Source organism: Lampetra planeri, chromosome 34, assembly GCF_965212315.1.
Source record: "Lampetra planeri chromosome 34, kcLamPlan1.2.h2, whole genome shotgun sequence".
Taxonomy (NCBI): domain Eukaryota; kingdom Metazoa; phylum Chordata; class Hyperoartia; order Petromyzontiformes; family Petromyzontidae; genus Lampetra; species Lampetra planeri.
Window position 1 is genome coordinate 10,640,349 of NC_136140.1, and position 24,795 is coordinate 10,665,143.

The following is a 24,795-nucleotide window of genomic DNA, read 5'->3' on the forward strand; positions in this document are numbered from 1 at the left end:
TCAAATTATTATTGGGATTGGACAAAACATCCCAAACTTAGCAGGATCCTCATTGAGGCGTTGCTATTATTGCGTTGTGCTTAACACGCGAAGGCGATATCGTTATTCTTAGTGAGTGTTGTCAATCTAGAATTATTGAATGAAGTCTGCCTCACACGATGTGGGTCATGGGTGTTGTTTGACCATACTTCACCAAGCTGAGTAGTCCAAGTCTGGTGAATGCGGTCCTTTCCCTTTGACCCCGCGGGATATTTGCCAGGTTTGGGGTTTCGCGCCCTCGTGACCTATGCACGGTGGTGACGCGAAAACTATGAACATTATTTCTTCATACTCTTTGGTTCTTTCGGTAAAGTCACGTAGGTATGAAATAAAATAAAAACGTTTCGGGCGTAACACAAGCGTCCGTCATCAGGACGCTAAAATAAAATAAAAATAGTATAAAATAAAATAAATCACGACGTTTCGGGCGCAACACAAGCGTCCTGATGACGGACGTGATTTATTGTATTTTCTACCTACGTGACTTTACCGAAAGAAGCAAAGAGTATGGATTCCTGCAGTCACGCAAGCTTCAAATCAAGATAATTTCTTCTTTTGACCTGGAGTAAGGCCGACTGAGCTATACGGCTCTTTTTTCAGAGCGCGGCCTGGCTATCACAAATGAAACAGCTTATCATCATCACGTGGAAATGTATAGCAGCAGCCAAAGACTCTAAATTCGTGATGTTGATTCTCAATGTGGAGGGGGAAAAACCGAGGATCCCGAGAGAATCCACGCGGCCAGGGAGAGAAGAGATACGTCAACTCCAAATATACAACACGTGTCGGGTCGGGGTCGAACCCACGACCTCCTTTTATGAAAAATAAGAATAGGTGTTACCCTTTCTGGCGATACAAAAGGTGTTAAGATGTTCAAACACCAAATAGATACATTTTGCAAGGCATTGCGTCTACATTAACCACACGTACTTGTGACAAGATATGCAAACAAAGTGCTCTGATAATAAATGCATTGTCTTTGAAATTGACTGGCCTCCACCAAAGACATCCTTCCGTGTGGCCTTGTCTGACCAGCAGTGTCAGCCCAGAGAACCCCTGAAGGCGAACAAGTACAAAAGACAATGAAAGCATCAGAACACGTAAAGCTCCGGTCGAGCTGTTATATTAATAGGATACCTTTTTTTTGCCAGAATCTAAAATTATGAAAAATAAATATGCTCTCTGTGTCGGGGCGCCGCAACGGGGGCTGCCGCTTGCCGACAGAGCGAGGTGTCACCGTGCAGCACCTGTCACGGAACAGACGACGCCACCGCCAGAGCAGATGCAGCCAGGGACGCGCGCGTGCACGTGCGCGTGGAACAATCAGAGCGGCCGGGAAGGGCGAGTTCAACGGCCGAGGGAGAGTTTAATGTTTCTGTTGCTCGATGCTATTTATGTTTGTTCGCGACCACGTGGAGCGTGCGACCAACGCTTGAATCGACGAACAGGTGGTCGAACGATTCGGGAGCGAACGACAGTGACGTAGTCTCAGAGTGGCTGACGGTGGCAACGACAGTCTCAGAGTGGCTGATGGCAACGACAGTCTCAGAGTGACTGATGGTGGCAACAGTCTCAGCTGCTCGTTCGTGCCGCGCTGCTACTTGGCAGGGACACGTAGCAACCCGCGCCACCACCACCATCAGCAGCAGCAGCAACAGCAGCATCCTCCCCCGGGGCGCCCAGCCAGTCGCGCTCCCTGCTTCGTTCTCCATCACCACCACCATCACCACCATCACCACCACCATCACCACCGCCGCTTTCTTTGCCCCCCCCGTCCGGCTCCACGGCGCTCGCAGCAACGCGCCCCCCCCCCGTCCTCCCTTTCGCCGTGCCCACCCTCGTTTTGCCGCTCGACCCGCGGCTCTTCTCTCGTCGCTCGGTATTTTTCCACTGCCCGACGTCACGGCGTAATCTGCGAGCGCGGGGATAAAAGCGGCGGCGGAGCAGCGCCTGCGCACTCGGCGCTGCGTCTGCTCGAGAGCAGGAGGAGAGAGGAGCGAGCGAGCGAGCGGCATTTCTTCGTTGCGCGCGTGTCCCTCCGCCTCCTCCTCCTCGCTCCCGCGACTCACTTCGCGTCGTCGGCTCGAACGATCTCGTCCCTCCGTCAACATGGCGTGCGGCGAGGGCAAGGCGTGCCCCGACGGTGGTGGCCTTGCCCCTCCGTCAAGCTGCCCCGCGTCGTGTTCCCCAGCTCCGACGTCTGTTCCGCACTGCCCTGGAGTCCCGTCCGCCGGACCCACCGCAGCAGCCGTCGTCCTGCTCCCCCGCGAGAAGTGGGGGAGCCGCGTGGAGTTTATGCTGTCCGTGGCCGGAGGTTTCATCGGCCTGGGGAACGTGTGGCGCTTTCCCTACCTGTGCTACAAGAACGGAGGCGGTGAGCGGCACCTTGCCATTCTCGCCCTCTCACGCAATCCGCTTTCTACTCTCGCCTTAATCCGCTCCAGTCTCGCCCCCCACCTCCTCTATCTCGCCACTCGCTTCTGTCCACCTCTGCCCCCCCTCCCCAATGGAAGCCTTTTGGCAGCTATGCTCACGAAGTGCTCGACGTCGTTCCACCTGGCATTTAGCGGGGAGGCGGTCACCGGGCACCCGATTTTATTGTTTTGCTTCAACAAGTGCCGCTTATTCGACCCCCCAAATAAAAAAAAAAAGATTTCAGAAAATGCCTAAGTCAGATTTAAACAAATGAAGTAATTGCACCTCTTTTGAAACGTATCGAAATCAGAACACTCACGTGACCTTATAAACGAACGTGCTTTGACAATGCAGTTGACCATCGATCGGAAGGACACTTTTATTCGTGCGTGAAATCAACGGCGCCTGTTCCAATTCGTAAACCCAGGCGCAGTGTGGCGTGGCCGCGCTGCGACTAACCAGCCTCGCGCTCGCACCTGCTCTCTCAATCACATTACTCCCTCGCTCGCTCTGCCATAGTGGGGGGGGGGGGGGGGTCCAGAGACGATCGCCGCCGTCGTCTCTCTCCGTGCGCGCCCGCCGATGGGTCGTGGAGATGCCAAAGTAGCGGCTGTCACCGGCTGCGCGGCGACGATGCCAATACTTAACTTTCTAGGAAATCTCGCGAGCTCTGCTTACATTTCACGCTCCAAGGGGGTCGCCTCGTTCGTCGTTCCTCGCCACGAGGGCGCGCGCTGACGCGTGCGGGGCGATTGGCGGTGAACGAGACGCGCAGCTGCTGCAGCTGCTTCTGCAGCTGCTGCTGCTGTGCGGGTGGTGATCCACGACGGAGAGTAACACGGAGGAGCAACGTTGTGCCCTAGTTTAGAATCAGAATAGATGTTTTTTAGAATAAATGTTTTACACTGGAGGAACCCGATGAGCTATAAAGCTCTTTTTCACAGATGTCGCGTCGGTTACTGTGGATCACTCACCACTTGGGTGGGGGGGGGGTTTATTGATCTCGCGATTTAAGAATCGGTTACTTATCGTCATGGTGGCTCATTAAGAATGTAGTCGCATGCGATGATTCGTGTGTCTTGTCTCGTCTGCCCTGCCTCTTTCACCCCGACCTTGACCCTTCTCCACTGTCCCCTGCCTCTCACGCTCACGCAAAGTCCGCGAGTGTTCGCATGGAATGTATCGTATCGTCGCTGGCAGTAGCGGGGGCAGTAGGAACAGCAGCCGCGGGGTCCTCGCTCGAGCCGCGATCCCCGAGTCTCCCTCCTGTTCCTGTCGACAAGTTCGCGTTGACGGGGAAGACGAGGGGCTCCCTCCGCCACACTGACAGCGCTCCGATTGTGTCGCAATCACACGTTCGGAATTACATTTCCCGCAATGGATGCTCTGCCGGGCATCGCTCTGCTCGTTTCATTTTAATTCGCAGTTTTCGTCCGGCCACTTTTTATTCGCTCCATATATATAATCACGCGCGTGTATAGTTCTAATTTCACTTGCACGTAATTTACATGCATCGCAAATAACAGACCATCACCGCATGTGTGCAATCAGTTGTAAACTACGTATCGCTACGTGCTGGTTAAACATCGTTACAAAGGACTGTGACTGCGCTGGAAAGTCCAGTGCTTGCCACGAAGTGTAAAGGATACGCCAAGCTTAAAACCGCGAGGCGCTTGGCAGCATCCGTCTCTTAGCAACGGGCCCAGGAGGTCTTGTTGTCCGTTGCATATATCCTGATGGACTGTAAACAACAACAACAACAACAATTAGAAACGAGTGCATAATGCGAAACGTCCATTCATGAATACATCACCGAGTGAGCGTTGCGCGTGTTTGGTTCATTTGGCAGCGTGGCCACTCTGAGGCTCCGTGCTCGTTCCCGAGTGACAAAAGCACTCGGAATTCCTGTCGGGAGGTGGCCACGTGTCCCCCCCCCTCCTCCCAGCATCCTTTCGGTGCTTGGCATTTTAACAAACGCACGCGGTTGTGATGGCTGCGTCGCTAGTGGTGCATAGGTACGCGTGGTTTAATACAATCGGCCACGTCTCACGGTTATTGCAACTTGCACGATATCATGGGACCTTTTTGCCAGTATCAAAGTATGAAAAATAAGAAGAGGTTTTACTCTTTCTGACAACTTGCGCGAGAATAATGACCTCCGGCACTGATTACACGGATATAATAACCTTCGGTGGAATAATTTTTCGGGGAAATTAAACTTGTCCGTGAAGAGAAAATGCTTCTTTTGTTGTTGAAGGAGGTTGCCTCGTTTGTTGTGTTTAGTTTGTTGTGCTTCCCCCGCACCTCTAATTAGCACGGTTGGATACGGTGCAGAAGAAGTTCAACCTTTCATACGTACGTAGGCCAATCAGTTTCAAAGGCAGCGTATATTTATCAGAGCATTTTTGTTTGCATGTTTGACCACAAGCATGGGTGGTCAATGCAGACTTGATCATGCTATGAAACAGGTGTGTGTCCATTTGGTGTTTGAACATCTTCACACAACTCATGTGGTATTGCCAGAAAGGGTAAAATCAATTCTTATTTTTTCTTTATAATTTTAATATATTCATTTCTTATTCACTCAATCTCTCTGGCCTCTCTATGGGCTCTGGATAAAAGTCATTGCCCCGGTGGCTAGATGTTAACTACCTCGCCTGGTGTGCAGGAGGTCGTGGGTTCGTTCCCGACCCTGACGCCTGCTGCTGTATATTTGGAGTTTGCGTGTCTCTCTCCACGTGGTCGCGTGGATTTTTTCCCGCGTCATCCAGTTTTTCCCTCCACATTTAGAAACTTGCGTTTTAGAGTGTGTGGCTGCTATAAATGTCCACATCATGATAATGCACTTGGTTTATCTGTCATTTTTGATAGCCAGGTCGCTTCTGAAAAGAGATATATTGCTCAGTTGGGCCTTAACTGCTAAAATAAAAAAAATATATTTTTAGTTTTAATTCAATATGAAGTGGAGCCATCCAGGACTTCAACAACAAAAAACATCTAACCGGACGCGCAGGATCTGGAGGAAATGCACTGCGATGAGAACGGCGCGCATCTACTCCAGAGGAGGCGCAATCGGAACCAACGTGGCCTCTTAAGGAAACGGCAAGGATAGTGATTAAATATCACAGCAGAGAGGCAACAGCATCATGGGACAGCCGTAGAGATGGAACGCAACCGGTGCGCACGTGGGAAGGAGACGCATTGCATCAGCAGTGGAAAGAGACACCCTGGCAACTGAGCATCGAGTAGTTTTTTATTTAAACCAATTTCTCAGCAAAGGCCCCAAAAACGCCAAGGGTTCGGCAACAAACAGCGCTATCGCAGGTTGTAAAAGGCTAGAGATAACACGTGCCTTGAATTGAGCAAGGTTATTCTAAGCGCTTGTGAAAAATATACAATGGGGGGAGGGAGAATATTTTTTTCTAACGTGGAGCAGTGCCAGGGAAAAAGCAGAGAGAGGAAGAATTGTCGTGACTTGCAGGGCAGGTGTGTGTGCAAAGCGTCCTCAAACAATCGTTCTCAGGGCGCTGGGAGACCGATTCCTCCACATGCAAAGAGGAATCGACGAGTAACGTTCACCGCAACAGTCACCACGATAGAAGCGATAGAAGAATGATAGGGAGACGACTGACCCGCGACGAGACGGTGGACTCGGGCGGGTCATCAATCAGCCCGCCCACTGCTCTCCGTTGATCGCGGGGGGGGGGGGACGCGAGGTTGGGAATTTGCGTTGAGTAGCGGCGCCATGCGCTTAGCGCGGGCGTGTGCCAGCCCCCAGTTCCCCACGCCGTGACCTCGCCGACTCGCCCCCACGCCTCTAGCCGCGGCTCGACCGCTAATCTCCCGAGCACCAGGCGAGTGTTTACTGCCCCGAGCAGCACGCAGACTAAATGGGAACAGCAGCGATTAGCAATGTTCCCGCGGAGGGATGCCGCGCACATTTTCGAAGCTTTCCATAATCTTCGCATCTCTCCCCTGTGCGAAGACGCGTGGACTACGAAGGAGTTATTGACAAACATATGGGTCACGTCTGTGTATTACTGTGTTTGAGTATCCGTTGTCCGAATTAGCGCGCGTCTACTGCAGTCACAGGTGTCCCACACGCGCCGGTTCCCCTCTTACAGGTCTCATCCCAGTCCCACCGACACATCCCAGTCCCACCGACACATCCCCCCCTGTGGTGGCCGAGTGCTAGTCTCTCCTCGCAACGGTGGTCCGAGCCTTGCACGCCCAGGGACAGATTTGGCCAACGCGCAAAGAACTGCAGACTCCAGACAACGAGACCTATATTACATAACGGTCCATATGTTTATCCGGCCAGGTTGGTCATCGGTGGAGTTGGTGGCTCGCGATTGGATAGTCTCGTGTTCAAATTCCTGGTTCGGTGGGGGTGGGGGGGGGTCACTTAGCCCACCATGACTCTGAGGTCGATAAAATAAAAAAAACACTTCTGGGGAATTGAACGTTGGTTGCCCTCGCCATAGAAAAGTGGAATTTCCACCAGCGGCTCATGGATATAAATCGGATCTGTTCATTTGAGCAGGAAATCGCCTTGTGATTTATGGAAAATGTATGCATTTAAATGAGATAGCAACAAGATTAGTCATACAACATGACTAAAACAGTACACGTGTGTTTTTCTAATGGGTCTGTTCGTATTGAAGTGTCCATTCAACTTAAGAATGGTAACCCATTTGATAAGGGCAATGCATGCAAATACCTTGGCATTTTCATTGACGAGAAGCGACATTTTTAGCCTCATTGAACACATTCATCTTAAGTTGAGGCCAGCATCTTGGCTTTTGGTACAGAGAACGACGAGTTGGTCACGGCTCGTGCAGGGAGGAGGAGGCATCGTCTACTCAAGGCAGTGACACTCACAGTCCTTGACGATTGCGATATATTATATCAATGCGCCTCAGTCAGGGCCTTGGAGAGTTTAAATGTTGTTACTTTTTGTTCTTTCCTCCGTTTTTATCTCCGATGCCAGCTACTTCACTCGACGAAGCATCCGAATAAACGCGCTCAATGACATTTACTAGACACAGATCGAAGGAAAATGAACTCTCTTCTGTTCATACACAAGATTTTCTTAAATGTAAAAAAAATTGTTGTATATTCTGAAGGGACAATTTACCTTCAGTATTCTCGCCCACATCGATGGCGTACAGGCCACTTGGGCTGCTGTTAAATTAGAAACATCATTCAGCTGGTTCTCACCGTGTTTTAAATAAAATTGTAAAATAAGATCAGCCGTATTGGGCATTGCAACATCAGCGCCCCGCCTATTCTGAGGACCATTGATGAGATTTTAAGTGGGAAAATTGATTTATTATGTAATGGTATGTATGTTTATATTATGTATGTTGTTTGTCTCTTAACTGTGATTATTATATGTGTTATTGTTAGTGTTTAATGTCATGTTAGAAACACTGAGTTTGTACGGCTCTAAAATTACCTGGGTAAAAAGTGGTGGGCTAAATGTTTGCCCACTCCTGGCCAGATGGCTCAACAACTTAATGTCTGTGTAGTGGATTTGTACCCACCACAGAAGCTTATCATGGGATACCTTTTTTGGCAGTTTCAAAGTATGAAAAATAAGAATAGGTTTAACCTTTCTGGCAATACAACAGGTGCTCACATTTTCAAACACCAAATGGATACCTACAAACAGACATGCTCTTATTTTATATGGAATTGTCTTTGAAACTGATTGGCCTACAACAGAGACAGCCTTCTTTATGACCTATTCTCATAAGTGTCAGATCAGAAAACGCCAAAAGACGAATTGTTCATATTTCCATTAATTAATGATGTATATTGAACTTCTTTCGCACCGTACGTAACCAACCGTGGCTAATGGTAGATGCATGAATAAAATACAATACAAATATCCATCAAAATAGATAGGCGAGATTATTCATAATCCTGACTTTAACTTAGAGGAAATACTGTGCATACATTTATGATAAATACGAAAGACATCATAGTCCGGTCAATGTATTCAGATAAAATCGAAACGATAGAGGAGAGATGAATAGAATAACAATATCATCCTACAAGATATGAGGAGAGATAAAATCTGGATAAAATCAACAAAATAGATACATCATTGACAGAACAGAGACGCACGCAGAGTGGATGCGGGGATAGAGCGAGGGGATGAGGCCAGGGCAGTGAGGGCAGCCCGCGCCAGGCCCCCTCGCTGGCCCCCCGTGCTCAAGGTCCCCCCCCCACATCCTCCCCACCCCCCCGTGCGTCTCCCCCACTCGGCACCACCCCTACGCGTTGCCTATATCCTTCCACATTTGTTGAAAGTCATTTCGTTAGCGTAAATAATTTAGTCTGATCGCTGGCAAAAGGGCCTTTCTCAACAATAGCTGTAATCATGCCGGGAGCCGAATCAAATTAACTTGTGAACCACGTGTGTGACAGCACTGCTCGGACACATCCCTGACATATCACTGGAACACGCATCACTGACGCATCTCTCTGGAATATCCTCGTCCCTCCGACACATTTCTCCACCGTGCTCTTTACCCTCCCACGCGTCTTAAGGGACACAGGCGATCGCGCGCCCCCCTGTGCTTTGAGTAAATAGACCAGAGCCATGAGCTTGTATTCGATGAGACGACTGCATGCAGGCTACGCGTCCCGTCCCTTGCTCTCCGGGGGCCCCTCGGAGCCGTTTCGTCACCTCGTCGCTGGCGAACGTCTGCCTAATATCCAGCCGCGTTGCCTGGACACCGCCTGTTTACCGCCAACTCTGTTGAAATAGGGACGATGGTGAGCGAGCGTACACGTTGTGCGGCCGCAGAACAATGTTTCTCGTCGGCTTGGACATTTGCAGCGTTGTGCCCAGTAACATGTGGAATGGTGAGCCAAAGTTGTAGTCAACCGGTTCCAAACGCATGCCAACGTCGAGGACAACGTTGCATGTGTACTGGGTGTGGTGTGTTAGTGGTCAAATTCAGTTTGTTCATTCAGTTTAACCAGGTGAGAACGCAAGAGGCCAGGGTAGTTACGTTGGCCGTCAAGTGGATCCGCTGTGCTTGTTGTGATCACGAAGTTTCCTGCGTGGATGCGATCATGCGGAATGATTCACTGCGTGGTCTCGAGTAATGTCCGCTCCACACAAAGGCGACTCAAATGAGTCATGTTCTGACACACAAACAAACCGCGTTTCTGATTTTTCTAATTGTCTCATGCTTCACGGTACTCCCCACTTGTGAGTTTCACAACATAGTTAATTGCAGAGTAATTGAATCAAAAATAATAATTTAACTTTGCCTATCAGCTGTAACTTAGGTGAAAGAAATTCGTAGACGAGTGGGTCCCAATGCTTTTGGAACTGTGAATCAATTGTCAATCCTCAATATATATTTTCTCCACCAACATTTTTTTAAATGAATTAAAAGTAATCTAATTCGTGTTCTTTTTATCTAGAATAAAAAAAAAGCCATGCCAAACGATTAACGTTTTTTTTATTGATTTAAATGCATGAGATAGCTGGTCGTCCTTCAAGCGACTATTGCTTCGAGATAAATCAAAGTACACGCCATAGTTTCGCGGGCGATCCGTGGTCCGCCGACCCCACGCTTCGCGAACCACAGAGCTCGAGGTGAACGCGAGTTTGCTCCGCCCGTGCCGCAGCCTCTGGGAGAGCGGGGACCTGACCGCACATTCTGGCACCAGGGCAACTTCTCATTTGGTGTCCTCCTTTTTAGGACCCCCCCCCTCCCCAGTGGAAATTTCCAGGACCAGAGTGAGCCGCTTGCAGTTAAGCCTGCAGTGACACGGAGCGGCGGCGCGGGGGGCAATGACATATATGCAGTGGATTTAATACCTGCTGCTGTCAGCCACATCGCTGCTAATCCACCAAATGCGCTATTCTAGGGATCGGCCACCCGCGACTTGCGAGCTGCGTGCGGTGGCTTCCACCTCCGTCTTGAGGTTCTTCGGCTGCCTCCTATGCGGGGCAGCCGATTTTTTTTTAATAGAAAAAAACCCCTTACATTTTGTAACGTAACTTAACGTAAATATAATGAGCAATTATATTTAATTGATACGGCAGGGAATGAGTCACCATTGGATGTCTTGGTGAAGACAAAATGTACAACAGTCAAAGTGTAGTGTTCAAGAATAACTCTGGGGAAAAACAAAATAAACGCAATTTATTCCATCGCCTATTTTGTTTATTTAAGTCTGAATGTGTCGTTGTTGTCATCTGCTGTATACCCGCTGCTGTGTGTTTGTGTACTCTGTGTGTGATGCGGCTCTCGAACAATTTTAATCAAGGCAAAAGCCGCAACGAATTTTTTTTATTTTATTCATTGAAAGGTTGCCGACCATCTGCGCTATTCTATAAGCCCAGCAACGACCCAGTGGGCAAAGCAAGGCTGAAGTGTGGCACATGCGCGCGCTGTAATTCACGTGGGGAGTGGGTGGGGGTGGAGATTTCCCCTGCCCCTGGCTCGTGCCCTGAAACATTGCAGGAGGGAGTGGCTGCAAGGTCCATCGCGAGACGTCACACGACGATGGCGGCGGCGGCGCTCGAGTCGGCGGCGTCCTGAGCGGAGCGCTGGCCGACACTGTCCCCCTCCTCTGTACGCGACATCCCCCCTCTCAGATTCGTGCCGCTGGCTCTGGCCGCCAAATGAGCCACGCCGCGTGTGTTGTGAACGCGCTGCCAGGAGCATTCCTGATCCCCTACTTCATGTTCCTGTTCGGAGGGGGCCTGCCCATCTTCTTCATGGAGGTGGCACTCGGGCAGTTCACGTCGGAGGGTGGCATCACCAGCTGGCAGAAGCTGTGCCCGCTCTTCACCGGTATGCGCATCTCTGCGGCCGGGGGGGGGGGGGCATTGGTTGTGGTGATAACTGTGTTTTGTCGCATTTAAATTGTTCCATTCAGAGTGGCGTCTGTATGCACCAGGAATTATATGCGCCGCTGGGCCAATGCTCAGAAGCGCAAGACGGTTGTTAACTTAATGATTGCTCTTAGGTTGTGTATTCCTTCACAGACTAAACATGTGAATTGAATCTTGATTTCAAGCTTTCGTGACTGCAGGAATCCATACTCGGTGGTTCTTTCGGTAAAGGCACATAGTTCAAAATAAAAAAAAACGTCGTGATTTGTTTTATTTCATTTTATTTATGACTACGTGACTTTACCAAAAGAACCAACGAGTATGTGAATAACAAGTAACCAAAAATACTTTCATGCTAATGTTGGAGGTCGACTTCTTATTTTGCATGGTCACAGTGACATTTGTAACGTTTTTTGTGTGGGTGTCAAGTTGATTAGGTCATTCGATAGCCCCTGTGGAAATCTGACGTTCAGTGTGTTGCCCTGCTTCTCTGTGTTTAGTGTGCTGCCCTTCCCCGCTCCTCCCGATTAGCACAGTTGGCTATGTAGGCTGCGAAAGACGTTCAACATACATACACATACATTGTCGGTGATATTGCACGCAGTCACATTGGGGACTTCTTCATTATCACTTGATGAAGGAGGTGACCGCATGCGCCATGCCCTGTTCTGTAAGGGTTTAGGGCTGACCACTGTGTGTCCTGGGTTAGGGGTCGAACCCTGGGGAGTTTTCGGGTGGGGTCGATCGCAAGCTCCTGGTCCGTGATACGGTGGCGGAGTGGCGGGGGGGGGGTGAGAGCCTCCGAAAGGATCGGTAGCTCCGGGTACATTCCGGCAGGTCTCGGCTAGACAATCACCTTCAATGCTCGTGCTGACGAACGAGATAAATGCCTTGACACCAGAAGAACACATGCATCTTGCAGTGCAGCACGTGTAGACACGCCTGTTTGACTTTCTCCTCCACAATAGCAGGCTGGCTCACGTGGCATACAACTATATATATAGCATCACATTTAATAGCGCACACGTACTTAACTCAACTAACCGCGCGGTGATTTTACTCCAACAGTAACTCTGGTCTTCGGTCCAAAAATTCATAACAAACGTGAACTCTCCTCTAGAGTAAACACGCGAACAGGTGCACCCTCGCTCGGGCCGCAGAGCTGCTTCAGCGTGAGCGGCGCAGTGGAGGCTACGCACGAGGCCGGCTGTAATTCAGCACGGCTTGGAGGTCGGCGAGTGGGTTGGTGGCTCGAACAAAATAACTAAAAAACGTTGTGAAGCTCCAGTCCCGTGGGCATCGAGGAGGCGCCATAGCCCAGGGCTTTCCAGCAGAACGGAGTACGGCAAAAATGTGGACTGATTTCCGTCCGTCCCATCTGTTAGGGATCGAGTGTTGCCCCCTCGCACGCGTGGGTTTTATCCCGATGCTCTTGATTCATCCCACGTGTAGAGAAGCTCACTAATTGGCTGAAAACAACTCAATATGTAGAGAATTACAGAGTAATTGTCGGTGTCGGCTGACCGCCTGGCAGCCTTCCAGCTCGGTCTCTGGTTCCTACTCAGCGACTGTGAGAGATGACGTTTTCACGAACTGTGACGCTCTCATGAACGTCATCGTTAGATTGTAGTTTTGTTTAGCGGAACGGTCTCCGAGGTTTACCGAAACGTGTCGCCAGGCATATTTCAGCAAATAACTCACTGGGCAGAACATCTGCAGCTGTTACGGCTGGAGAATAGCCCATGCGAACTGGTGGTGGTGTACACATTAGAATTATTCACGCATATATATATTGGTGTGTGTTCACAAATTATCCAAGGCGCTTTACACAGAATGTAACATTAGTACTACGTGTGGATGTAGCGGTGGAGATGAGGTGAATGAAATGGATGAGAGGAAGCGACCGGGGGAAAATCTGTAATGATCCTTGAAATCGGTGAGAGCGAAATTGATGACAATAAATGATGATGATGATGATGAATGGATCGAATTAATGGGGTTAATGAGTGATAGCCATACAAGGAGAATACGAAGAGGGAGAAGTAACGGTGGCGGTTATGAGGGGAGATGAAGGGCGGGAGGGGGGGGGGTGAGCTTGGGAACAATGAGTGAGTTTTGAGTGCGGAGGGGAAATTAGTGAGCGTTTGTGTACGCGTCATTTACGCGTTTACTATATCCGCCCGTGTGTGAGTGAGTGAGTGGGTAGGTATGAGTGAGTGTATGTATGTGGGTGAGTGTGCATGGGTGGGTGAGTGTATGTATGAGAATGTGGGTGAGTGTGAAGGGGTGGTTGAGTGTATGTATGTGGGTGAGTGTGAAGGGGTGGTTGAGTGTATGTATGTGGGTGAGTGTGCATGAGTGGGTGAGTGTATGTATGAGTATGTGGGTGAGTGTGAAGGGGTGGTTGAGTGTATGTATGTGGGTGAGTGTGAAGGGGTGGTTGAGTGTATGTATGTGGGTGAGTGTGAATGGGTGGGTGAGTGTATGTATGTGGGTGAGTGTGAATGAGTGAGTGAGTGTATGTGCGAGTAGGTGGGTGACTGTATCCTTGCGATGAGACCTATTTCCATCTCGAGTCATTGTCCAAACGAATGAATTTTAATAATAAAAAATGAAGACACCGCTGTGCCGAGCCGGGTGGGTAGGGACGCCGTGCTGTGGCGTGGCGCTGTGTGCGCTCTGCGATGTGTAGGCATCGGCTACGCGTCCGTGGTCATCGTGTCGCTGCTCAACATTTACTACATCGTCATCCTGGCGTGGGGCCTCTACTACCTGGGGTACGCCCTCACGGGAACGGTGCCGTGGGCGACCTGCGGGCACGAGTGGAACTCGGACTTGTGCGTGGAGGACGGCCTGCGCAGGAACCTCACGGCTGCCGCGGCCGCCGACAACGCGAGCGGCACTCCCGGGGTCACTTTCACGTCGCCCGTCACGGAGTTCTGGGAGTAGGTCCCCCCCACCTCATGCCCCCCTCCATGCCCCCCCCCCCCATGTCTCTCTTCTATGCCCTTCCCCCCTCCATGCCCCCCCCCACGCCCCCCCTCATGCCACCCCCATGTCCCCCATGACTCCCCCATGCCCCCTTCAATGCTCCCCCATACCCTCCTCCATGCCTCCCCCCCATGATTGAGGTAATAACAATGGGAACGGGTATTCATTCTGCAGGGTGTGCCGCGGTGATCAGCTCGACTGTTGCTGCTGTATAGAGGGGCTGCATAAGCCAGAGAGAAAGACAGGAATGGGTGGCTGCGTGTTGCTGTCACTGATGATGCTGCTGCTGCTGTTGATTGCATGGATACTGCGGCTGATGTTATTGATGGTGCTAGGTGCGGGGATGATGGCGATGTTGTTGCGAAACGTGCGCAATTGACGATCTGCTTTTGGAAACTGTTTGTTCATGAAAAACGGTGGCTGTGGTCTGGTGTTTGGGGGCCGCTGTCAAAACGGTCGCAGTGGATTCCTGCTCCACATTGAGGCAGTCCTCCTCGTCTCTTCGCAGACCCGAGTCAGTGGTGTGAATTCCACATTCCTATGGGGGGGGAGGGAAGGTCCCAGAGTCACTTTTAATCCTAGATTTGAAGCTTTCGTGACTGCAAGGATTCATATTCTTAGGTTTTTTCGGTAAAGTCACGTAGGTAAAAAATTAAAATTTATAAAATTAAAATGAAAAATAAAATAAAAATCACAACGTTTCGGAGGCAACACAAGCTTCCGTCTTCAGGTGGAATCGTCACAGCACGATTGCTGTATCAAGTAAGAGAAATTCAAAGAAAACCGTCCTTATATATAAGATGGTAGAGGGTGGGAGGAGCCAAGGCAAGCCCCTGGATATTATTATTATTGTGAAGTTGGTGCAGCTAAAGCTTTTAATCTACAACATGTGATGCACATATTCGTGGTTCTTTCGGTAAAGTCACGTAGATAGAAAATAAATTACATGAAAATTTACAAATTATAAATAAAAATAATAATCTTGACTTAAAGCTTTCGTGACTGCAGGAATTCATATTCTTTGGGTCTTTCGGCAAAGCCACGTAGATAACAAAAACATACAAATATCACGACGTTTCGATCGCAAGACAAGCAATCGTCATCAGGTGAACAAATATAGCGGGAGAGCTACTGAGGCAGGTAAAAATATAGCGGGAGAGCTGCTGAGGCAGGATGTTATAAAGGTTTGAGATGGGTGTATCCCAATAGTCATAAGCGAAGTGGGCGGGGCTAGAGATGAAATTTGCATGTAAATGTAAGATCGGAGAGCTGGGATACCTCCACGACGACGAAGCTGTGGAGGTGGCCATTGTATTGTGAGAGATTTGCATGTCAATGTAAGAGAATCGAGAGCCACCGCCACATCGAGGAAAACGAGCAACGGTGGCTGTGTTAGTGAGACATTTGAATTTTATTGTACTATTTTTATTTTTTATTGTGGTTTTTTGTTTTTATTATTTTCTATTTATTATTTTTATTTGTTTATTTTTTATTTTAAAAAATATTCAAAATGTTTGTTTTCTATTTACGTGACTTAACCGAAAGAACCAAGAATATGAATTCCTGCAGTCACGAAAGTTTTAAGTCAAAATGTGAGGCACACACAATCTCGCGAGATCTGTGGACCTCGAGCGCTAATCCTCGTGGCCCAGTCGGCTCCCAATGGTGTACCGACCAACGGGACACACACACTCAGACACAAGCGACTCCTTTGTTTGTCATTGAAAGCGCTCAGACTCTCTGTTCATAAAAGCTGAGCCCACGGACAACGATTGGGCTGCACGGTTTGACCTCGGCTTCGAGATAATCATTTCCAGTTCAGAAATCTGCATTTGCTGCCGGTTAATCAGTGAGGAGTCAATTGGAAAAAGCACAACCGCAACTCAATAACTACAGTAGTGTGTGTGTAGTTACGCATTGGTTTAAACCAGGGGTCGGCAAACTGCGGCTCCGTGTCTTCCCCCCTTTGCGAGCAAACACAACTTAATGCAAAGACAATCAACAATGTATTACAAATGACAAGGAATGGGTCACTGTTGAATGCTCTTGGTGATGACAAAATGTACGACAGTCAAACTGTCGTGTTAAAGAATAACCAAGGATAACAAAAACGAAATAGGCGCAGTTTATTCCATCACCTGCAGTATTTTGTTGATTTAAGTCAGACTTTGTTATCTGCTGTATACCCGCTGCTCTGTGTTGTGTACAAGTGGCTCTGCGTGTGATGCCGGTCTCGGAATATTTTGGTCGAAGATAAAAGCCTCCCCAAAATGTCTCTTCTTTGAAAGGTTTCTGACCCCTGGTCTCAACGTAAATGTAGAAGCGTCACTACGAACCCCATTAGTGCTGCAGTTTATGCTCGCTGCCGGTTTCTCTATGCGGAATCATCATGGCAAGAGGACCCTCTCTGTAAAGTGTCCGTTTCTAAAAAGGTGCTGGTGTGGGCTAACCGTCCTATAACGTCCCATTTCCAGCGCTGTATTATATCGTGTATGGTACAAGATGTTCTGCAGTTGACCAATTCCTTTCCAGTTAAGATTTTGTTTACGAGATGGAATGAAGTAATTCAGAAGTGGGATTTAAAATGAAGCCTCAGAAAAAAAACCTCCGATGTTAGCCGGAATACGAGAAGCCAGAGTGGCAGCAGTGGCTGTGTTAACAACTGACTTGGAAAACATCTCAACAAATGTTGTTTTGGCTGCGACACGAACTGCGCGTCACCACGAAGTGACTCGCGGACTTTTGTGGTTTGCTGTGGTGGGACAGACGCAAGGTGCTGGGGCTGTCGAGTGGCATCCAAGAGCTGGGCGCGCTCAAGTGGGACCTCACGCTCTGTCTCTTTGCCGTCTGGGTCATTTGCTTCTTCTGTATCTGGAAGGGAGTCAAGTCCACAGGCAAGGTGTGTGTGTGTGCGCGCGCGCGTGCGGTACTCAGAGAGGCGGTGCAGTGGTGAGCGCGCTGCACTGACGAACCCCAACCACCCGAGTTCGATTCCCGCTCACGGCCAACATCAGTGACGATTATCTGAACCGTTAGGTCTGAGTGGGTGAGTGTGAGTGTATGGGTGAGTGTGAATGTATGATTGAGTCGGTGTGTGGGTAAGTGTGAGTTGGGTGCGATGTGTGAGCATCGCCACTAAGGAGACAAAGGCGGCCGGGCGTGGTGTTGGCCACCCACCTACTCGTGTCCCGTGCCCACCTTCATAAGTGCTCGCTAACAGCACTTGTCCCAACAGTCGGTTAAGGCTATATGGGGGATCTTTGCCTTTGTTGGGTGGGTGAATGTGAGTGTATGAGTGGGTGAGTGAGTGTGTGTGTATGAGTGTGTGGGTTTGTGAGTATTAGTGTGTGGGTGGGTGAGTGAGTGTATGAGTGGGTGGGTGAGTTGGTCAGTGGGTGATTGTGAGTGGGTGGGTGAGTGCGAGTGTATGAGTGGGTGAGTGTGAGTGGGTGGGGTGGTGAGTGTATGAGTGGGTGAGTATGAGTGTATAAGTGGGTGGGTGAGTATATGAGTGGGTGAGTGAGTGTGAGTATATGAGTGGGTGAGTGAGTGCGAGTGTATTAGTGGGTGGGTGTGAGTAGTCAGGCAAAAACAACCTCCTACCTACTCGTTGGTGCCGGACGGCATCGCTGTGGTGAGCAGTGCTGTGGGGGGAGGGCCAATTTAGATTGGCCATTCCCCTCACAGCATTTATAACCACCACAGCGGCCAAATGGGGGCTCTGGATGGGTGCAAGGGGTGGTAACCCATCCACCTTCAATGAATTACCACTAAACCACGATTTAAAACTTTAATTAAGCTTATGCCGGAGGCCCCGGGGGGACAGGCGTCTATGACGTCTCCTGTCCAAACCCCATTTGGCAGAGCCAGGAGACTAAATCCTTACCCTCGGGGCTCCTCCAGATACAACAAAAAGCCACTTCGTATGGCCACGTGGAATTTTCGAATGCTTACTGCGGAGGAGAGGCTGCCACTCCTCTGCCGAGAGCTGGATCGGTACCGCCCGGATCTCTGTAGTATTCAGGAGGTCCGGTGGACCGGCTCTGGCTCCTCCCACCATGAGGGGGGGACAGTCCTCTACTCGGGGCAGGAGACTGTCAAACAACAGGGAGTGGCTCTTCTCCTGAACAAAATAATGAAGGGGGCGTGGGAGTGTGGCGTTGAGGTGTGGGAAGCTGTAACCCCCAGGCTACTTTTGGCTCGCATTTCCATCAACCATAGGCGAGGAGTGGTGGTCATGTTTACTTATGCCCCCACCGAAGACGAACGTCCGTGGAGGGATGCAGGCAAGGCCGATGAGTCAGATGCCTTCTATGACCTCCAGTCACAGGTGCTGGCTAAAGTGAACCCTCGGGATAAAGTCATCTTGTTGTGTGACTTAAATGCCCGAGTTGGTCATGGTGCTAGCACATGGTCTGGAGTGATTGGAAGACACGGACCAGATCAGCTCAATAACAATGGTAGGAGGCTGCTATATTTTTTGTGCAGCCCATGGGCTTGTAATTACAAATACGCTGTTCCGGCATCGGCGCATCCACACAACATCATGGATGCATGCTGGGTCGAAGCAAGAACATCTGCTGGACTACATAGTGACGGAACAGCGAATGTGGGCCCATGTCCTTGAAACATGGACCTACCGTGGAGCTGATATGCCCACTGACCATCGACTTGTCATCTCTAAGATGCGCCTGCCATTCTTCCACTCCGGTGGTGGGTGTACACCTAGGGCCCCATTCAAATCCATAGTGGCATGGTGTCGGCTAGCTGATTAAAGTTGCAAGCGAGAATTTCACCATCACTTGCAGCTGGGGTTGGCATCGTCCCCCACTCCTCCTGATGTCGAGGGGAAATGGGCGAGGCTTAGGACTGTTGCTCATGCAGCTGCAATTGCTGCTCTGGGTACACGATCCAGACCTCCTCAGAGACCCTGGCTGACAGAGGAGGTGTTCAGGCTGGCAGGAAAACAGCGACAGGCCCACTCTCATCGTCTACAGCATCCCACGTCAGAGAATGAGGAGGCTTACCGCAGCTTTCGCTCGGAGGTTCGGAGAGCTGTGAGGCGCTGCAAGGATGGTTGGTGGTCGCGGGTTGCTGAGGAGATGGAGTCTGCCTCAATGGCCCGCGATCACAAATCGCTCTTTAATTCCATCCAAAAGATAACCTGCATCGCCACACCTATTACCATCATTAGGGGAAAGAACGGTGATCCAATCTCCGACCCCCAGGAACAGGTTTACAGATTTGCTGAGCATTTCTGTGAGGTCCTGGGGGAGGGTAAACCCCTCAGCCTGGAAAACATCGTGGGGACAAAGTGGGGGTGACCCTGCTGAGGCTGCGGTGCCTCAAATATTGGAAGGAGTCACCTCCTGTGAATGGCTGGGTGAGGTGCCATCTGTTGAAGAAGTACTGAAGGTGATCCAGAGTCTGAGACCAGTCAAGGCACCAGGCAGAGATGATCTCCCAAACGACATCATAACAACATTCTGGACCACTGTACGGGTTCTGCACGATTGTAAGGATGCCCTGGTGGTCCCCCTCTTTAAGAAGGTGGACCGCACAGACTGTAACAACTACAGGGGCATCTCACTCCTCAGTGTGCCGGAAAAGGTTCTGGCAAGGATTATTCAACATTGCCTTGCCAGACACGCTGAGGAGAAGCTTGCGGAGCCCCAATGCGGTTTAAGGAAAGGGCGGTCCGGCACAGATGCCCTATTTTCTGTCCGTCTGCTACAGCAGAGGTGTAGGGAATTCCAACAAGACCTACATCTCTGCTTTGTTGACCTGGTCAAGGCCTATGATACCATCAGTAGGCCTGCGCTCTGGGTTGTTCTCATGCTTTCGGATTCCCTGACCCGCTGCTCACGATGATTAAGGACCTTCATGATGGTGAGCGGGCCCAGGTAAAACTACGTTGCCGGGAGTCTGAGCCATTCCCTGTTAAATTTGGGGTGCGACAAAGATGTCCTCTAGCTCCGACATTATTTCACATCTATTTCGACATAGTTCGTGAAGCCTTCAATAGCTGCACCGGAGGAATTTTCCATCTGGTACAGATGCAATGGGAGACTGATCGATGTCCGGGTGCAGTCAAGGGATGGCTCCCTATTGCTCAATGATGTTATGTATGCCGATGATCTGGTAATTGCTGCTCAGTCAGAGGAGGAGTTGGAGGCGCTGCTGATGAATCTGGAGCTTGCTACTAAGAGGTGGGGATTTACCATCAGCACCACCAAAACTAAGCACCTGCCTCGGTATTTTGTGCCATCAGAGACTCCACCCCCACAACTCCCATTTGGTGATAGGGCAGTTGTGGAGAGAGTGGAGAGCTTCCCATACCTAGGCAGTGTGCTCATGATTGGCTCCGGTTTGACAGCAGAGGTCTCACTCTGAATCAATCGAGCGGCACTATCTTTTCATCGGTTGCGTAACGCTGTGTGGAAACTACCTGGTCTGTCACTCTGCACGAAGCTTCAGGTCTTCTCGGCCACAGTCATTCCCTCCCTTCTCTACACTTGCGAAACGTGGACCCCCCCTAATGGAACATCTTCGCTGGTTAGAAACATTTAGGCTGGCCTGCCTAGGTCCATCTTGGGTTTAACCAGGCTAGATTGTGTGAGGAGCTCACATATCCTTAAAAGATCTGGACAAAGTTCCATCGGTGAGCTCCTCCAGCAGGCAAGGCTGTGTTGGCTGGGTCATGTAGCCCGTATGCCCAGCCACTGCGTGCCTAAACAGCTTTTGTTCGGCCGGATCGAGGGGCTAAGCGGGCACACGGTACGGGCTAGAGAAGAGATGGAGTGATGTGGTACAGGAAGATGTGGAACTGAGTGGACTTGCTAATAACTGGTACCAGCGATATCAAGATTGGCCTCTATGGAGGAGGCTCGTGAAGGACGCTACGGGGCAGTTGGAGGCAGTTTCCCTCCAATGACAACGGAGGGCGGAGGAGAGATGCTCACAATAACGAGCAGAGCGCCGGGTGGCTAAAGCACAGCAAGTTGGCACAGTAGCGGGCACAGGTGGTGCATCAGCCAGTCATCTCAGTCAGTCGACCCGTGGCACCTGGGTCTGCCGCGTGACCTCCTGCCAGCGGGCGTTCGACACTTCATGTGGACTCAAGGTGCACATAGCCTGCCACAAGCGTCGTGGTGACGTCACTGCCACTTAGTGGCGAATGGCGGTTGTTGCTGTAGTTGGGTGTGAGTATATCAGTGGGTGGGTGAGTGTATGAATGGGTGAGTGGGTGGGCGAGAGTATGAATGGGTGGGTGTGAGTATATGAGTGGGTGGGTCAATGTGTGACTGTATACATGGGTGAGTGTGAGCTGGTGAGTGTGAGTGAGTGGGTGAGTGAGTGTATGAGTGGGTGGGTGAGTGTTTGAGTGAGTGGATGGGTGTGGTGTGTTGTGACCTGCATTGTGGTTGTAGAACACAGTGTGGATGAGACGTAACAGTCTGGTCGTTGATATATGAACCGGCCAACTTGGCCTCGAATGGGTTCATGGCGCAGTGTGTAAACACAACTGCCCTTGGGAGACAAAGGCGGCCGGGTATGGTTTCCACCCACATCACCCCCGCATGTTGTGCCATGGCCTTAATAGGTGCTCAGTAACAGCACGTGTAAGTGCTTGCATCATGATCATCGCTGTGGTAATTTTAATTATCGGAACAGCGTGTGCAGATTGTGCAAGGGGGTATTTGTGTGTATGTGCCTATGCCAATGTTTCATGCGTACGGTCTCAGTGGTGAACACTGTTTGTGTGAACCACACAAGTTTTACGTAAGTCAGGTGCCACGGCCAAAGAGACATTTACTTCTGGCACACAACAAATACAATTGAAGCTCAATTCAAACGGCAAGGGTTTAAGTTGTCGTGAATAGATCGGGTAACCTTAGTCGCAATGCCTTGCCAACTTCGAGCAGCATGAATCTCTCCGTATCGATGGGGAGGGAAGGTAGCCAGCCCCAATATCATCCATAATATAAGTTGTTTGGGTTAGATCGCGTAAATATATAAATGTGTCGTTAAAACCCGCCACCACCCGACACAGCTAACTAGTAAGGGTTGTCACGTAAACAGAATGTGGCCAATTCGTCACGAGTACAGCACTAACCGGTATGTTGGAGAGCCAAGCCACAACATTTACAATCCGAGTACAACGTTTCGCCAGTAATTACAACTAGCTTCATCAGGCGACAGCCAGATTTGTGGAGAAGTCTAACTGTTTTGTTCCTTATATAGAGGCGTAGATGTGGTGACCACCCTTATACGCTCTTGTGCCAAGTGGCGGGGGGGGGGGTGTTACTTGGCGCAAGAGCGCAGATGTGTGGTCACCACATCTACGCCTCTATATAAGTGTAATAAAGGTCGTGGAAGCGACTTCTGGAATCCGGTCTTTATTTGTCTTTCGTTCACAACACTCCTATCTTACTCCTTCACGCTGCTGACAGACAGCGTGAGAGGGAGAGAGAGAGACACGCGCGGCCACGTGGCAGCCTGGACCCCGCTCCAGCGTGGCCTCACCCTCCGTTCGTTCAAGATCTGACCACGTGTTGTCTGTCTCTACTCCTTTTAATATCCGGGTCATGTGGTACCTTTCCACCAATCCTGGTTAACCTCTGTAAAATCTTCTAGACTCCATTGTAAGTTCCCAGGACCGCGCCCCTGACTCGTCCCCCCATTGGCTGTGGCTAAAGCCAGCAGAACCAATCCTCTACTTACAGATGTCACCTTCCCATTACGTCAGGGCCATGCCCCTAGACTTCCCCCCATTGGCTATGGGCCAGGACCGGTAGAGCCAATCATCGTAACGAGGTGTGATCCATCAGCAACCCGGATATATCCTCACATTACATAAGGAACAAAACAATTAGGCTTCTCCACAAATCTGGCTGTCGCCTGATCAAGCTAGTTCTAATTACTGGCGAAACGTCATACTCAGATTGTAAATGGTGTGGCTTTGCTCTCCCAACACACCGGTGTGATGTACTAGTGATGAATTGGCATGTTCTGTTTACGTGACAACCTTTACTAGTTGGCTGTGTCGGGTGGTGGTGGTTTTAACGACATATGTTTTTATTTACGCGATCTAACCCAAAAAACCGCTATTATGGATGATATTGGTTGCAAAAGCCTACTTGTTAAAGCCCCAATCTTGCCTTCGCGACGGCAGGGAGCAGCATATTTTGCCAAGAATGTGCCCATTGCGTGCGAGCACACAGCCGCGATGCGAGGCATCCACGGGACAGCGTGACGCGGTGAGACTTGGCGTGGCGCGGTGAGAATTGGCGTGGTGCAGGGTGGTGGGCATTGGCGTGGCGCGGTGAGACTTGGTGTGGCGTGGTGAGACTTGGCGTGGCGCGGTGAGAATTGGCGTGGCGTGGGGTGGTGGGGCATTGGCGTGGCGCGGTGAGACTTGGCGTGGCGCGGTGAGACTTGGCGTGGCGCGGTGAGACTTGGCGTGGCGCGGGGTGGTGAGGCATTGGCGTGGCGCTGTGAGACGTGGCGTAGCGCGGTGAGACTTGGCGTAGCGCGGTAAGGCTTGGTGCGGGGCGGTGAAGCCTGGCGTGTGCCGGTGGGGGTGCTGCCAGGTGGTGTACTTCACGGCCACCTTCCCCTTCGCCATGCTGATCGTGCTGCTGGTGCGTGGGGTCACTCTACCCGGCGCTGCTGACGGCATCGCCTTTTACCTCTACCCGGACCTCACGCGGCTCACCGACCCACAGGTACCCGCTCTGGTCTCTTCATCTAACGCCTTACACTCGTTGAGCCCGAGGCCCGAAAACGCCCGGCGGCCATCAACAAACAGCACTCAACGTCACATTGAGAGCAGTGGCGTGGGGAAGCGGTGCCAAAGAGAAGCGTCCGGTGGCCTGCAGTCTGGCGACTGAACGCCGCGTGGTCTCCCTCAGTGCTTGGCACCACTGCGATGAGAACGCGGGTCCGTGACACCTTCACCTGCATGCGCTCGGCACTCCCGTGGCTTCTCGTGCGATGTCACAGGCAGAGACAGCGAGCACTTTCCTGCCCGCAGGGGCATTGAGGGAGGTGCTCATCAGCTAATGCACCGCCCCTGAGCCAGTGGTGGGAAATTCTACGTGAATATGCCGGGGCCGAGCCTGTGGCACGCTACTCATTACTACGACCCCAGAGGAATGATGGCGCTGTGCCTACCCTCAACCAGGATTTGAACTCGCATCCTTCGAGGCCACCTGACAGGACCGCTCCTTAGCCATGTGCTCGTCTGCTAATCTACACGAGGCAGGGCTGAGATTCAGTTGAACGCAGCACTAGCCACGCCCTCATGCTCACACACACACACACACACCTGTGTGCCTCCCTGAACCCTGAACTTCGTGCCCAGGTGTGGATCGACGCAGGGACACAGATCTTCTTTTCCTACGCCATCTGCATAGGCGCCATGACATCCCTGGGCAGCTATAACCACTACAAGTACAACTGCTACAGGTAAGCGGCAT

At 50.7% G+C, this 24,795-nt stretch overlaps 1 protein-coding gene across 2 annotated transcripts in view; it reads left to right on the top strand.

Moving 5' to 3' along the window:
- The first annotated feature begins 2,009 nt into the window (after window positions 1-2,009).
- Window positions 2,010-24,795, top strand: part of LOC144730143 (sodium- and chloride-dependent taurine transporter-like) — a 44,350-nt gene continuing 21,564 nt past the window's right edge. For both annotated transcript variants that reach the window (XM_078610727.1, XM_078610726.1), the window contains exons 1-6: window positions 2,010-2,413; window positions 11,148-11,282; window positions 14,016-14,268; window positions 17,081-17,213; window positions 23,908-24,042; window positions 24,681-24,784. In XM_078610727.1, coding sequence (XP_078466853.1) covers window positions 2,149-2,413; window positions 11,148-11,282; window positions 14,016-14,268; window positions 17,081-17,213; window positions 23,908-24,042; window positions 24,681-24,784 — 1,025 coding nt within the window. In that variant the 5' untranslated portion in view covers window positions 2,010-2,148. The remainder of the gene's footprint in view (window positions 2,414-11,147; window positions 11,283-14,015; window positions 14,269-17,080; window positions 17,214-23,907; window positions 24,043-24,680; window positions 24,785-24,795) is intronic.